At 40.7% G+C, this 16,692-nt stretch overlaps 1 protein-coding gene across 1 annotated transcript in view; it reads left to right on the top strand.

The window, feature by feature from the left end:
• Positions 1–16,260, top strand: part of itfg1 (integrin alpha FG-GAP repeat containing 1) — a 144,334-nt gene extending 128,074 nt beyond the window's left edge. Inside the window, exons 15-18 of the mRNA XM_044194728.1 lie at positions 1,997–2,121; positions 6,832–6,914; positions 7,791–7,908; positions 15,025–16,260. Of these exons, the coding sequence (XP_044050663.1) occupies positions 1,997–2,121; positions 6,832–6,914; positions 7,791–7,908; positions 15,025–15,084 (386 nt within the window). The 3' untranslated portion in view covers positions 15,085–16,260. The remainder of the gene's footprint in view (positions 1–1,996; positions 2,122–6,831; positions 6,915–7,790; positions 7,909–15,024) is intronic.
• The last annotated feature ends 432 nt before the right edge of the window (positions 16,261–16,692 follow it).

The following is a 16,692-nucleotide window of genomic DNA, read 5'->3' as shown; positions in this document are numbered from 1 at the left end:
GCGAGATACAGCAGCTAAAGGGGAGAGAGAGGGGAGACGAGCAGGAGGAAGGAGAAGAAGGGGAAGCAAAATGAGTAAGGCCAAATCGGAGTGATATTACGCAGGAGAGGAGAGAGAGAGAGGAGGAAACGAGAGACTAAGGGTCGGATGAGAAAAGTAAGTAAGGAGAGAGAGATTTCAGGCTGGAGGAGGAGGAGAAAGGTTGTGCGAGGAGACAGGGAGAGGTGTTGGACTGGCCTCAGGTGTCTCACACCTGTATCTTTTATGATGCTTCTTTATGTCAGAACACAAGGTCTCACGCTGCAGTCCCTCTGGCTCGATCGCTCCTGTTGTATGTTGCTTCCTCGTGCCTCTCGTTATGTTAGTATGCTACATTTCAGTCTTATTACATTTCAGTCTTATTACGTGGTCAGGATAGGTCAGGTTGGAGCTTATGAGATTACATTACGTAAAACTTAAATGGTTCCTTTGGGAAAGTAGGGCCATTGCAGCTAAAGTATCATAAGATCAATAGAGCAAATGGGGGTTAAGTTTACATATACAGCTGACAATTCAATCAGTTGTATTGAGCAGAAAGTCATGAATGAAAATGTGCAAAGCTTATGGGCTGCCTTGTTCACTGAAGAAGGAGAACGGGCTGCAAAACCCAGTATATTTATGAGACCGAGATATAAGTTGAACTATGTGCCTCATAAAAAAAAAAAATGTAAGTAATTATAAAAATACTTCTTTTTTTTAATCTACACAAGACACAAGCAGGGCTGGGGGTTAAAATGAACATTTGTACAGTTCCCAATATGTCGTACCTGAGAGAAGTATAAATTGCAGATAATTAAGTACCATTTTTGTGTTGTACCCTTTTTTAGTTTCATTTGTTTTGTTTCCCTGTGGACCACCATGGGTGATGCACAGGAGGCTATGGCAGGGCAGTTTTTCCCTATTTGTTGAGAACATGAAACAAAAGAGCAAAAACTTTAGAACACTGAGTAACTTGCTAAAAGCATGAAAAAGTGTTGGCACCGCTCAGCCAGCAGTAGAAGAAAATGTTGACCTCACAAACCAGAGTCTTCAAAAATGTGAAAACTCTTGAAAAATCTTTTGTATGCCAAAATGCAATGAGGTGAGGCTGCACTTTGGCGGTGCTCGGAGCTAAATGCTAACACTTGTACTGACAATGCTGATGTTTGGAAGGTGTAACACTCACTCAATCATTGCAATAATTACTGTGTTCACCGATCTTAATTTAGCATGTTAGCATTCTTTAGCGTGTTGGGAATGGCATCAGTATGGCTGGTATTTGGTCATATTACATAAAAAGTTTCACTTAATTGATGGTGTTAGTGAGTGGACCATGAATGTGTGTATCAAATTCCATGGTAGTCCATCCAATAGTTATCAAGACATTTCACTAGAAACCACAGATGTGAACCTCATGGCAGCGCTAGAGAAAAAGTTAGTGGGTTAACCAAAGTCATTAGGATGCATCATCTGGGAACCATGAATGTCTGTACACAATCCTGTGCCAATCCATATTGTAGATGTAGAGATATTTCATTGGATATGTGAAAACTTTGACCTGCTGGCGGACTTAGAGGAAAAGCCAGGATATCACCAAGCTCATTAGGATTCATCCTCTGGGCACCAGAAATTTCTTTACAAAATGTCATGGCAGTCCATTTAGTAGTTTTTGAGATGTTTCACTAAAAACCAACAATGTCAACCTCATGGTGGGACTAGAAGAAATGTAAGGGAATCACCAAAGTCAGTATGATTCATCCTCTGGAGACCACCGTCTGTACAAGATTCCATGGCAATATGTTCAATAGTAATAGGACCACAATGTGTCCTAAAAACATATTTTGGTGATAAGGTAATGATCCTTATCTCAATACCTGTTGAGATAAGGCTCATTAGTAATCCTGATGTGATTATGTGTTGAGATAAACTGCTTTTTATGACATTAAAAATGGTCTTTTCTCTCCCTCCCTTTCTGCAGCCGGTCAATTGAGCCAGTCGGCTCACTTCTCCCTCCAGCTGCCCTACACTGTGCTGGGCCTCGGACGCAGCGCCAACTTCCTGGACCACCTTTTTGTTGGCATCCCCCGGCAGCCTGGAGAGACGGTGAGGAAACATGAGAGTGTTATATTACCTGGAAACTTCACAGCACTCCAGTAAGAACAGCCACAGGCTGTACAGTCTCACAGAATATTTGAGGGGGATACATTTATAGAGGTGTGTCTGAGAGCTATCGCAGACAGAGAAAAGGAAGAAGGTGTGCTGAACAACCAAATATTTAAAACCCCTTCAAACCTCTGGGCACAAATTGCATTAAAATACTTGTTTCATAAAAAGTATCTTAGAACATGTATAATACCACATTCGTGCCTAATTAAGTAATTTCTGAGCACTCTAACCTTTTCTGAATATAACATGCATGCGCGTATAGCATGCGTGGCTGAGACATTTAATGTCTATGCAATAAGTCTAGGAAAAAAAGGGAGTGAGAGAGGCAAAAATAGCCTCGGGGTCATGATGTTAAGAGCCAGAAAAACTTCCAAGAAAAATATCAAATGATGGACTAATTCATGGTAAGTGCAATTCAAGCACTTTTGAAGTCATAAGCAGAGAGCAAAATAGTTGTTTTTCACCTATCACTCAGGCTTTATTTCATAATGGGCTGGATGTAACGCATTTCTTGTGAGACTTGTTTGAAAGGTATTTTGTGAGGATTCAGAAGAGGGATTTCCCTCCACGTATTTTCTTATCAAATTAGAAATGCTGAACAGAAACAGCAGTGTCTCCCTAATCTTGCAAAAACATTTAAAGCTTGGTTTAGGGTTGTTTTTTTTTTCTTATTTAAGCAGCAGCTAATGCAACAAAATATGTGATAACTGGTGTTTATATCAATTGTCAAATGATTATGTCTTCAAAGTGTTTGCAAATGAAGGAAGCACATAATAAGAGTATGGGAGAAACCAAACATTTTTAGTTTTCTTTTTACTTATTTGTGAAATGATTAATCACGATGTATTAGCTTAACACAAAATAAATTCAGGCCTACACAGTGTTAATCAGTTTGTCACTCTCTCCAATTTTCTACTGGAAGTCTTTGGTTTGTTTTTGTATTTATGGATCCTGTTAAATCTCTTAAACACAGGTGAGTAGTAATTTCTTTTTGTTGTTGATTTTCAGTTTCACTTATTTCTAAAAATGTACCATTTTATAAACTAAATCCTGCTCAGTGAGGATAAGTTAAGTATTTTCTCAGTTGTTGTAAACAATGTTTTGATAGCAGTCACTTTTGAAGAAGCATATTTTGCAGTCCTCATTGTTAGAAAAAGTCCAATTTTGGCAGGATAAATATGATGGCAGACTGAGGCACTAGAGGCGAGATTGAGCAGTAAAATGTTGGGAGTTGAAATATCTAACAGACAGTTGCTTTATGGCAGATAGAGTCCACATCCCGCTTATGTATGGAATGATTGATTACATTACTTATCATTATTATTATTATTATTATTATTATTAATTTTTAATAAAGATTCAGCGAGCTCCCTGCTGGAACAGAAATATCAACCCCTCCATCTTTACTTTAAGCTTCAAACACATCTTTGTTTAACAACCCTGACAGTAGAGGAAGTATGAATGACTCTCTGGATGCAACTCATGTGTGCCTCCTGTCATACTACAAGCCAGCATTACATTAATATAGTAAATAATTGATTGGGTTTATGTTTTTAATCTATTCATCAGCCACATTTCTACACTACACAACTTCAAATGTCAGTGCACTTCAGTTCAGCTCTCTCGCTATCTCCGCATTCATCTCCATCTCTGATTTTTCTCTCTCTCTCTCTCTCTCTCTCTCTCTCTCTCTCTCTCCCGTTGCACTGAATATTAGGCACGACAGGGCCCCTTTTTCCCTCCTCCCATGTGGTACCAAGATCTTTGTCAAGCAGCTGATTAGAATTGTAGATGGGTCGGTCCGCGACTCAGAAGCTGTTGGGCACCAAGAACACACATCTCAAACAAGCTGCCGTGTTGTCCCCTTTCCACACACTCCTTTTCTTATGCAAAGAAATTTGATCTTTTTTTTCCTCCTCCTCGCCCATTCCTTCTACAAAGTGAATTAATGAATGCCTAAAGATGCGGCCCATTATGCAGAGTATTTTTTTTTTTTTTTTTTTTTTTTTTTCACCCAGAGGGACTAGGGAATGGAAAAACTCCATCAAATCTACCTGTAATGAGGAGGAGAAGCTTTGGAAAGCTCTTCAGGAGAGAGGAGAGAGTTTAGAAATCCTGACCCCTACCCCACGCTGCTCAGTCGGCAGGTTTGGATCATTCTGTTTGTCTATCTCTCTCAGTCTTTATATCTGGCCTGCTTCCATTCTCTCACTACTGCTGTGCCCTTAAAAATTTTCTCCTCCACAATGAGCGTTTCTGCCTGCTGTTTCACAGAAGGAGAGGTTTTGTAAAATCTACTTGGATATCTTCCATCTTCTGTCCAATCATTCCTCTTTTTTTCTTTTTGAGTCTCTCTCCTCCTGTTCACTTATCTTCCACCCAGGGGATTCCCTTTGCTGCTCAAAGTGGTTTGCTTCGCTAATCAGTCCCCCACTTGTCACTCTCTCGGTCTCCCTCACCCACCATCTCTGTATCTGTCTCCCTCACTCTCTCATAGTGTGCCAGTTTCCCTGGCTTTGAACCAGAGTGTCTCTCTTTCTCTCTGAAGACTTGGGAACACTTTTCTCTTCCAAACAGCCAGATCGGATCTGCTCCCAGGCAGCAGTAGTGGAGGCTGACTCGTCTCCAGCTCTGCTCCCGTGCCGGTTGCCGCACCGACGGCGTCGCTTTCCAAGAGCTAAGCGACAATGGCTGGCGGCGAGAATGTGCTCGTTATGTAAAAAGCAATGTCGCTGTTGCACGCTCATTCAAAATAGCTGCGAGATGTGTTTCCTCTCAATTGATGAAGAGCGGAGAGCCACAATTAAAGAGCACTGGCACTTCCAGGTTCTGCCAAATGTGGAACTGGAAATGTTAATTCCTCACAGCTACAAGCATGATTACAGCTTTTAAATCATTAATATGATGTCCCCTCCCCTATTTATATCTCTGAACTCTTAACCCCCAAATGAGCCTGAGCAGGGACTGAATCAAGACACAAGACAAAATTGGACTCAGAAAAAGGAGAAAAAGAAAGCCAACAGAAACTGATGATGTTGCTGGGCTTTTCCAGAAATCAAAGCACTGTTGTATGCAGAGGTTAAATACAGTCTGTCAGTCTTATATCAGATGTCTTCATTGGGAGTTGAGCCTTAGGGCGGCAAATTACTAAAAATGAAACTTGAACTTGTGCAAAGTCAAACTGCTGTCAAACACAGTGCTGCAAGCAAATGTTTTTAAACTCCCTGCAATTTGTGCTCTGATAGTTTAACTCTGTCTTAATAGTCACTGCCTTAACACCCATTTTCCCAAATCACCTCACAATCTTTAACTATAAGTGGACAGAAAAAAGAGGAATGTGATGTTAACAAAGAATATAAACCAGAAACACGCATCCCAAAGGACTCATGAAAACCATCATTATGTATTGTGACAGGGTTGACTAGGTGCAGGCAAATGTGTTCGGGGTTGGAGGGTGAGGAGTCTGATCGTACACCCCAGCACTCAGACACCCTAGGGAGTTCTCAATCTAAACATAAAGAATACTTCGACTGTCTTTGAAGATTTCATTCAACTCTCAGGTCCGGCAGATTCTCGATGTTATTTTAGTTTTGTACCTTCTTTAAGATGCCCTCTTTAATGCTAACTTCAGCTGCATGGTCCACTTGCATTTAAAGGCCTGCACACTCACATAGGTGTTTTCAGTCACTCTGGCTAATTAGACCTATTTACAGGCAGAAGTTGGACACTGCATTTTCATCCAAAGCGCTGTACAGGTGCAACAAAACTAGCAGGAGACTGAGGGAGCTGTCAATCAAGCATAGTCTGTGCACGCCCACAGAGGTCTAATCAGGCAACATAAGTGAAAACACCTGTGAGAGTCAACTGTGGGTGTGTAGGGCGTTAAAAATGATAGTGTGGAAGTAACTATATAACGGTATCTATAGAAATCTCTCTGTCATCACTGAGTTTTTTTTAATTAGTGCAAGACAATAATACAGTGTGAGAAGACAGGTGAGTAAAAACATGAATGTACATTCATTGTTCATATGTGGGAGGTGGGAAATAAGACAAAACAAAAATATTAATTTAACAGGAGGTGGCACACCATACCCATTTTGCCACTATGACAATAATTACCCTTAGTCGCTTTGTATGTACTTTTTATTTGTGTGATAACAGTCAGACTGTGGTTCCAGTTTTCTCCCATGAATTCTGTCTTCAAAGCAGACCTCGGTGCTGCTATGAGTTTAGTTACAGGATGCGAAAAGACGATGTATATGTTATCAAGACAGAGACTGAGATTATTACTTGTTCTGCGGATGGCTGAACTCTCACACACAGCCACAGAAATACTTATTATATTTACAAATATACACGCCCGTATGCACACAGACATACACAGGCTAGGAAATCTGTGTTGCTCCCCACAGTCAGAGTAATTTATTTCAAGTAGCAGGTTGTCTGTGTCTTAAATGCACATCTTAAAATAGCCACTCCACAGTAGCTAAGGAAAACCATGGGACCCTATTATTCTGCGACAGAGGACTTAACATATATATTCTGTGTGTGTCTCTATGGAAATCTGCATGTGTTGCGTATATTGTTACCATAATGTATTACCATGTATATGCATACCCAGTTCATGTGTTTTCTGTATCTTTCCAGGACATAAGGAAGCAGGAGTGGACAGCCATCATTCCCAACTCTCAGCTCATCGTCATCCCCTTCCCGCACAATAAGCCCCGCAGGTACATAAACACTTATACTTGTACATATAATACAGTATAGATTGTCATAACTGCCTGTTTGCGTTGTTCACATCGTTTTAATTTGCCGGGAGACCTGTTGACTCTTGCTATGGATACCATTCAACGCTTTCACCACCTCAGCTGATGCCACTAAATGACATAATCAAGTTGTCGTTACCTCAACACGATACAGATAGTGTCTCTGCGGCGTGTCTTTACAAAACGATGCCCAGATGTGAGCATGCAAATTCTCTGTACACACACACACACACACACACACACACACACACACACACACGTGCACTCTCTCACCTTGCAGCATCATGTTATCATGATGTTGTTCACATGTAGCTCAAACCCCAGGAGGAGCTCCAGATGGCTGTTCAACACACACACACACACACACACACACACACACACACACGCACCCTTAACCATGTAGCCACATAACACTTGTGTACTCTCCAGGCTTCCCAGACATGCCAGCACAGACACACACCTACATACGCACCATGAGTAAAATGAGATCCAACCAGAAAAACCAGGTGCCTTGGTATTCTTCTCACATACAGTCTAAACTAACAGATTGTGAGATGATAAATGTAATATATCAAACTGTTTGGATTGCTGGAAATACATCAAAAGTTCTTGGAAACCAGAAACAGAGCAGTGCTTCATTCTGTTCAGCTGTGGCACGAAAGTGAAAGATGTCCATTTATTTATTTTAACTTAATTAGGACACAATGTCTGCTAATGTGTACCATTTGGTTATTGCATTGTTTTTCTGTCAAATAAAACTATGATGAAAAATAAAACAGCATATGGCAAGTCTTTGTTTCACACACACACTCTCTCTCTCTCTCTCTCTCTCTTTAGTTGGAGTGCAAAGTTGTATCTGACTCCTAGCAACAGCGTGTTGCTGACGGCCATCGCGCTGATCGGCGTGTGTGTCTTCATCCTCGTCATTATTGGCATCCTCCACTGGCAAGAGAAGGTCAGGACACACACACACACACACATATATATACAATGGTGTAGTATTCCTGGTGATTTACTGCTGTAAAGTGTGTGTGTGCGTGCGTCAGAGAGAGAGCAGATTGGTCACAACCAGCAGCAGATGGGTCTCACTGTCCCTGTCCTGTAGTCCTCTAGCCTCCCACTGAGACACACATACACACTCTTTCTTTCTCTATCTATCTATCTCTCTGTCTCCCCGGGCCACAACCTGGAAGGACGTTCAGCTGTAATTGCCTGCTTCTGTCCTTTCAACATGGCAGATCTGCTGTTCATTACTACCGTAAATACGCCCTCCAGGGAGTCAATGCATGTTTTCATGTGTGTTTTGTGCTTCAGCTCCTCCTGGTCCAGTTGTTGTTTTAGTCTCTCACACACACCCACACACAGTATGGCACCCTGACATAGTATGATCAAGGACACACAAGACACAAACATTATTTAACAATAATTCTCGCAAATGAGATTATTTTTTGATCTTTGGATTGTTTCGTTTTTCATCTACACACACTGTGGTAATGCTGTCTGCTGGGCTGAGCAGTGCAGTAAGTTGCTGGCATCTTCTCCAAGCCATCTGCCATGCGAGTGTGTGTGCGCTTAAAGTGTGCCTGTGTGTGTTTGTGTGTGTGTCTACACACAGGATGGCTTGTGTGCATGGTTACACACACAGAAGCGCTCTAATTGCCCTCTTTTTGGGAAACGTGGGTGTGAGCATCAGCTTCATCTTAACCGATGCTGCTTTTTTTTAAAAAAAAAAAAACATGGCTGGTGCTTGAACCAAGCGTCTACATACGGAGATATGGAGATATGTGTGTGGGGTAGGGGTGGGCGACATGGCCAAAATCTTCTATAAAGGCATATGTAATATTGGCGTTTGGGGGCGTTGAGGCAATGGTAGGGGAAACACTGAGCTCCCGCGGTGGAAGCGGTATTGCAAAATCTCTACCATCGCCCCAACCCTAGTGTGGGGGTGAAGGTTATGTGGAGCCATGTGAGGATTGAGAAACTAGAGTGTGAGAGGAAGAATGAGGAAAATACAAATTTAAAAAGTTATTTCACAATTGCAGCAGCTAGCAGTATACTTTCCATGAAATCAAATCTGGCATGTTCACACGGCAAAACGATGGATCTGAAGCCACAAAGAAGCCATGTATTTGGCTTTGATCACTGTTATGTGCTTAGGCTGACCAGTCAAAGTTACTGCCTTGTCCACTACTTCCCCAATAGAGACGCTCAAAGTTCAGCAGAATGGACGAGATGGAGGAAAGCCTGTACTCTGCCAGTTATTGTTTACTCATTGTGTCGTCCCAGTCAACGTGTGTGAAATCTGGAATCACCAAATTCATTCTTAAATTACGGCTAAAAACCTATTTTGAGGTCACAATGACCTTTGAGTCAAAAGTGTCACCTATTCAGCACCGACCAACTGTGAAATATCGAATCAGTTCATCCTGGAGTCCAAGTGGACGTTTGTGTCAAATATGAAGAAATTCCCTCAAGGCGTTCCTGAGATATCGCGTTCATGGGAATGGGACGGACTGACAACCCGAAAACATAATGTCTTCGGCCACAGCTATCGCTGGCGCGGAAGCATAACAGCCAATTATATACATACACATGCATAGCAGCCAGTGGGGTATTCACACATGGATGTATAGAGGCGAGGGGTGTGCCTATGGGCATGGGTGACATCATATTTGGTCCATAAACAGGAGAAGTGCATCAAAGTGCGTAGGGAGGTACACAAGCTGGTATAGGGGAGGTCTTTACCCAAAATGTGAAACTATGAAAACACTTTGTAGTGATATATATTTTGAAAGCCTCTAAAAGACATATAAGATGAAAAGAGAACCAGCAATTGTAGAAGCACATAAATAAGGGATGTGGAAAAAATGAAGAACAGTTTAAGAACTTAATTGAGAAATCCTCACCCATGCCTCCTGGAAAAAACACTTACAGGTAAAAAATCCTAAATGCGTCTGTCTTTTTTCTGAGGAAAAGAGAGAGCTGAACTGGGTTTAACCACTTTTATACCTGTGAAAAACGACGATGGATTAGTTTATGGATTAGTTAAGTCATTCCTCTTGATAGAGCTCCTGTTTTGTGATCTGCTCTTTATGCATATTTTACCACTTGAGCACTATATCACATAATAATAACGTTTTTAGTTTTGCATGTAATGAAATCCATAATGCTGATGCTCTTCTCATTCGTACGGACTGTGTTTTTTGTATACTGGCACTTTATTAACGGAAAAATAATCATTTCTAGCCATCAATCAAAACTAGCCATACAAACCTAGACAAACAGACCTCCAGTGTCACTTTACTGCAGCACCATTATTCAGCCTGACAGCTTTTGAAAACACACCAAATTTGATTTCATTTGGAATACTCATCTGGCCTTCATAACTGAAAGACACACATCTGGAGCGACAGGCTAATGTGGTGTAACCTCCTGCACCATCCAGGGACTTAAGATTGAGGGTGAACCCTGCGTACCGGTCACTAACATCCTCCCTCATATCTCATCTTCTCCCACCTCTTTTACAACGGGGCATCCAGTAAGGTCAGGGCGAGCCCCGCTGATTGACATTTGGCATTTCTGTGTGTTTGCACTGCTGCCTCTGGTATTTGCTCTTCTAATAACAAAGTCAGGTAGAGGACAGAAGCGCGGGGGCAAAGACGTGCTGTCCTGCCTAACAAGCTAACAGGGCTTTTACACAGCTCCCGTGAACGTCTGTGCAATGCAGTATTAGCTGGGGTAATAATGGGGTAAAATGAATATATAATATATATGAATATATATAATTTGAATGAATATAAGTTTGAAAGGAACGGAGCATTTCAAATAGATAAGAAACACATGTAATGAAGCAGAATGTAATCAATCTCCTCACCTAAGGTGCATCATCTTCATGCAGGACATGTAGGCCAGACTTAATTAGTTGACATTAGAGCCCAGTGAGACTACACCATGCCTCACTGTAGCTTTCCACCTGCTTTCAGACACAGACACACCACTGTGTCATTAAAACCTTTAGATGGACACAAATCAATGCTCTGCTGCTTAATGATGATTCAGGCCTCAGGATGACAATTTGGTGGTATCCCCTAGATAGTCAATTAGACCAGGCTTCAGCAGCAGCACAGTCCAGTGGATCGGTTATCCAAAGGAAAGAACATCACATCAATCCATCTGCTCCTTAAAAATATGTTGCCCTAAAAAGGGCAAAAAAAAAAAAAATCCAATCAATATGAGACTGTGGTATCTTGGAAGATAGATGAAGAATTTATTACGAATCCCAACTGACGGGATAAAAAATGCAGTAAATGTGTTGCTGCCCATTTTTTGGGTCCATCAAATTAGTCAACATCAGTGAAGGATTGGCTGTCCTTTAAAAGGGGACAGTCTTCTCAAAAGTCTTTCTAATGTTCTGAGACTGGGTTCAGTCTTTTCCACTGCTCTGCTACAACAAAATGGGGGGTTCCATTCAAATACTTTAAAATTGATGCCTATTTTTTCCCATCCTCAGTTCCTCCCTGATCTTAAAAAACAGATCTGAATGCACTGTCACCAGTCCAGATGATATGGGATCCTTTTTCTGTGCTCAACTACTGTTAAATGGCGAAAAGTATGACACGCTTCACTCGTTTAATCCTGGGCTCCTTCAAACGTCATCACTTTACAAAATGATGTCCGTTCTTTTCTGAGCCATTTTAAACTAAAGGAATTAGAAGTTATCGTGAAATTTGACCCTTAAAGCGATATTCCATGCAAAATCTTTTGAGTATTAAACACTAACACCCTGAAGGCTTGAAAGTGAACTTACTCAAATGTTGTATTTAGGTACAATTGTGAGGTACTTGTACATTATCTGATAATTTCCTTTTTATGCTACTTTTTACATCTACTCTACCATACTCCTGAGGAAAGTGACGACATTTTATCTACTATAGTCTCAAGTTACTCTGCAGATTAAGATTTTACCTACAAAACATGCAATCAGCTTATATAATGTTACATTGTTATAGATTAAACTACTAAGCATACAAAGTAGGTAAAATTAGCTCCTGGCCCAGGTACAACATTAAAGGATAGGTTTGCACTTTTTCAAGTCTGTTTTTAAAACAAGCTTCACATGCCCATATGTGGAAAGAGTTGTCGGTTGCTGCAAGTGTTCCTCCTGTTCTTACCGCTGTGAAAAGATCCCCTCCTATCGCGATTCCAATGTAAGAGATGGAGGACAAAATACTCCTCGTTCTGTAAAGTTCAGCCAAAGCTAATATTAGTCTCAGTTAGTCAAATCGAGTGAGGATCTTCCAAAGTTACGATATTTTTAGTACGAAATTCCCTCTTTGTATTGCTGCAGCTCAGCAAGGAAACATTGTCCAGGGCAACGACAGAGTTTTGTCCAATAATCCAATAGTGTAATATATATTATATCAATATTATAATAATAATAATAATATAAAGTTGGCCATTGTGAGTACTGACTACTTTTCATGCTTTAAGTAACATTTTGAATACAGGACTTCTTACTTCTAGTGGAGTATTGCTACTTTTACTTAGTAGACTCTGAATACTTCTTCCACCACTGTCCTCTATAAACAAAACACCAGATTTAAAGTAAGTAGTTTTTACTCCCTGGTTAAATTTCTTAAACTTCACCAAACGTGTGACCGGGATGGATATTAAATATTGTCACAATACTTGAGTAGTGACTGTAATGTGTCTGTGGAACAGTGTATCTGAAACTAGTGCCGAAACTGGCATCTAATGGTTGCTCAGATTTGTTCTCTTAACTCTTTGCACTGCATTTTATTTATTGCATTTTATCTTGTACAACTACGGTACTTGTGTTTTGATGACATTTAGCATTTAAGAAGTTGGGGAATCATATTTATAACCATAATAAATGGTTTTGGTACTATATCAGTACAGCTGCAAATGTTCACACAGCCCCCACCCACACCCCTCTTCTCGCAATTTCACTCTCTGAAATTACAAAATGGAGGACAATGTCAGCTGTCAGTTCAAAGAAGTAAACAGAAAACATGAAAAATTGCTACTGTTGGCTAAAAGTCTTCCTCACCATAGCAGGAATGTTAGAGCATATGACGTGAAGGGGGCCCTCAGTCACGTGTGGAGCAGGAGGGGAGGAGGGGTTGTGGGGTGAGGCGGTCTCCGCTGCACGTCACTCAGCTTGTTCTCAGCTTCGCTCTTACGCTGCCGCCTCCAGCCGTCACACCTGCCTGTGTGTCTCCATGCCCAGGAGATGATAATAGACTGTTGGCTATGAACACACATGTATTATTCCTGTATAAACCCCTTATCCTTATCCTCACGTTTACATAAGGACTGTGTGTGTGTGTGTGTGTGTGTGTGTGTGTGTGTCTGTTTTGAGCCGTTTTATTATTTTCCCTTGTTTTTTTTGCAATTTCCCCTGAGAATGTATAAGAAGGATTTGATCGATAATTGAGGTGACTTTACTTTCTACCTGTGGCACTGTAATTAAATATTAAAAGGTTAACTTCCCAACCAGAAGTCTAATTGAACACTTGCTACATCTGTTCTCTCGTGGTTGCTCAAATCTGATAATTAGACCACAAAACTCACCATAGGCTTCACCGGGGCTTTTTTTCATTTTTTTAACCAATGAATTGGTATTTGTTGTTGTCAGTGGGCCCATTTAATTAAGCTACGTGGCCATGTTTAATCAGTGAATATACGACAGTAGGCCCTGGCCTAACTGTCATATACATAAAAGTGGCTTACTGTTTAGTTTGGTCCCAAGTGATGGGAGAAACCTCTGAGCCATCCTAAAGGGATCACTGAGCGATATTGCAGCTTGTATATCCAAATTGGGTCTGTTTTCTCAGCTTGAGGTTTATAATACAATAATACAGTGTACTCACATGCACATACACACAGATGTACACACCAGATGTACACACCAGTGTTAATTTTGGCACCTGATTACTGTTTAGCTTTTTAATCTGGTTATAGTTAACAAGAAGTCATTTTGGGCTAGTATTTGTCTTTTAAGCATTCTGGGGCTACAGCTGTCACCATCTTTAATCTGAATAGTTTCCATGGTTACAGGTGTTGTTCTAGTGTATCACAGGGTTAGGGGAAAAGGCACTGTTTGCTTGTTTATAGTAGAGTGTTTAATAGTTCACACACACACACACACACACACACACACAGTGCCCATGTCACACTGCGCTTTAGTAATAACTGGCAGATATATTCCAAATCACTCTCCTCAGTAAACACAGTTGTCATTCCCAAACCCAAACCTGTGTTCTCCACAGAGCAGCGGCACCACTCTGAAGCCGTATTCACTTACATTTTCACTTAAATACTGATCACTGTCTGGATTTCACTTGCAGCTAAAATGTCAGATAAATTAATGCAAAACTGTTGCTTAATCGACGAGGGAACATTTAGGTAGTTGATTAATCCTGCACTCATTCCTACTAATAGCAACTGAAAGTAATGTTAACTTTACCTCCACAGGCTTTGATAATGTTACATTAACATTAGCTCACCTTTTAAGCACGCTGGCCTGTGTGTTTTCATTATTTGTTCCATTGTTTAATTTTTACTGGGATTTTGGATGAATTCAGTCCATAAATTCCTCCCGCGAACTGGTATCATTTGCTAACATTACTGGCAGACGTAACGTTACCGAAATGCAAGATGCTGCTTATTAAATGTGCAACAGGTCAAGCAGCTCAATTAACTTCATGCATGCAGGTTGTTGAATTGTTGAATGAGACTGCATTCTGATTAATTTGTCCATCTTTCACATTATCGTTTCGTTATCATTCATCATAGTTTTTGTTATCAAAGGTTACTTTGATTTAGTTTTAGTCCCGTTTTCAACTTGGAAAAAAAGGTTGTAACAGTTTTTGATACCAAAATGAACACTGGTACACACACACACACACACACACACACACACACACACACACACACAGTGGTACATATTCATCACTGCAGAACTAGTTGAAGGACTATGCTACTGACTGTGATATGTGACGGACGAAAAAACCTTGACTGTGTATGTTTCTGTGTGTGTGTTGCTCAGAAAGCGGACGACCGAGAGAAGAGGCAGGAAGCCCACCGTTTCCATTTCGATGCCATGTGAAGGAAGAGAACTGCATCATGGGAGAACATCCTCTCCTGTCCTCCCCCGTCTACCCCTCACCCTCCTCCCTCCTTCACACACATTTTCACTCAGACTCATTTCAAGGGCCAATAAATGGAATCCTCATTTGCCCCAAAACGTTTCTTTTTGATATTTTTCAGTCCTCCAGTCAGATGTGAAATATTTATGTTCCGTTTCATTTATTCATTCCAGTGTTAGAAGTACAGGAGCTGCAACAAGGCCATGGAGACACAGAGAGAAATCCTAATGGAGATCACTCATAAGTTTAAAGCAGGGATTTCTTTGGACAGGCTGTAGTCAGCAGCATGATCATCAGTGGAGTTATGAGAGTATTATTTTGACAAAATGACACAGATTTCTGTTGAAACGCCCAACAAATGACTCCAATATTATAAGCTGTTTGCTTATTCACTGGAAGGGTTCAAATGTGTAATGTTACTTGAAATCCATGTGTGTGTTACTGTCCATTGTCTTTGTCTACTTGAGTCACCTCTGTCTTTTTCATTTGACTGAGATATTGTAAAGAATTCCTTGTGATTTATTTGCCTGTGAAATTAAACTGAAATGCATTCTGTGATATCAGTCTCGGCCTTGCAGCTGCAGCAGCAACTGGTGCAAAGTGAACAAAAATGGACACATAATGATTCTGTGGAACATTTTTCTGCCACCAGTCTCACCAAAAATGATGAATGGCCTTCAGGTCTGCTGAGTACAAATTCATCTTTTTCTCACTTGATCGTATCACAGTGCATGGGAGTGCCAAAAATAAGAGTTTCTGTGTTGCATCCTGCAAATTTCTAATGCTACTGCATCAAGGCTCAGCGAATTGTCTAAAAACGTTTGACTTGACTTTAAAAAACATTTGTCCTGCTGAATAAGGCACACTCCTCCAATACTCCAGCTTGTTTCGAGATGTAGTTTTAATTTTCGTAGTCTGTTTAAAATGAATCGGGCCAAGCACTCGGTGTGTTCAGATATGTTTTATAAGAATGAGCTCATGCCTTTCCAAGTGGTTTGCACTTTTTAACTAATGATTAATTGCAGGTGTATGTAATTTATTTTGTTTTGTGGATTTAATTTGCAAATGAATGTGCAAGCAACTAAATGTGTTTACTTACTGAGGTTGAGAATAAAGGTTTATCCTGCTTAAATCTAGTCTGGGGTGCTTAATTAGTGTATTATTAGACTTCATGTCCTTTTCATGTTGCCCTCTCCTTTAAGCTGCTCGTGAAATAAATAGATACACATTAGGTCCCAAACCCATAATTCACCACTTAGAAGAATTCTTCCCCTGAAACGCCTTTCTAAGAACATCCTTTGTTTATTTTGTTGCAGTGAAGCTAGAGGGACATTTACACTAAAAATAATCATCTTTTTATGCTCTCATTATCTAAATTTGTAGTGAGTGAAGCAGCAGTGAAATTAAACTGGCTTTAATTTTTACAGAGGACCCCTGGAGGCCCCTTTCAGCACCCCTCTGGGACCAGCACCCCACTTCAGGAGCCTCCCTGCTAAATAATGCATGGAGAGAGTAAACCTTCCCTGCATGGAGTAAGATTGTCTCAAGCATGGTAGCCTTTAAAAAGA

This window comes from Siniperca chuatsi, linkage group LG1 (genome assembly GCF_020085105.1).
Source record: "Siniperca chuatsi isolate FFG_IHB_CAS linkage group LG1, ASM2008510v1, whole genome shotgun sequence".
NCBI lineage: Eukaryota > Metazoa > Chordata > Actinopteri > Centrarchiformes > Sinipercidae > Siniperca > Siniperca chuatsi.
This window is presented reverse-complemented; position numbering and strand designations above follow the sequence as displayed.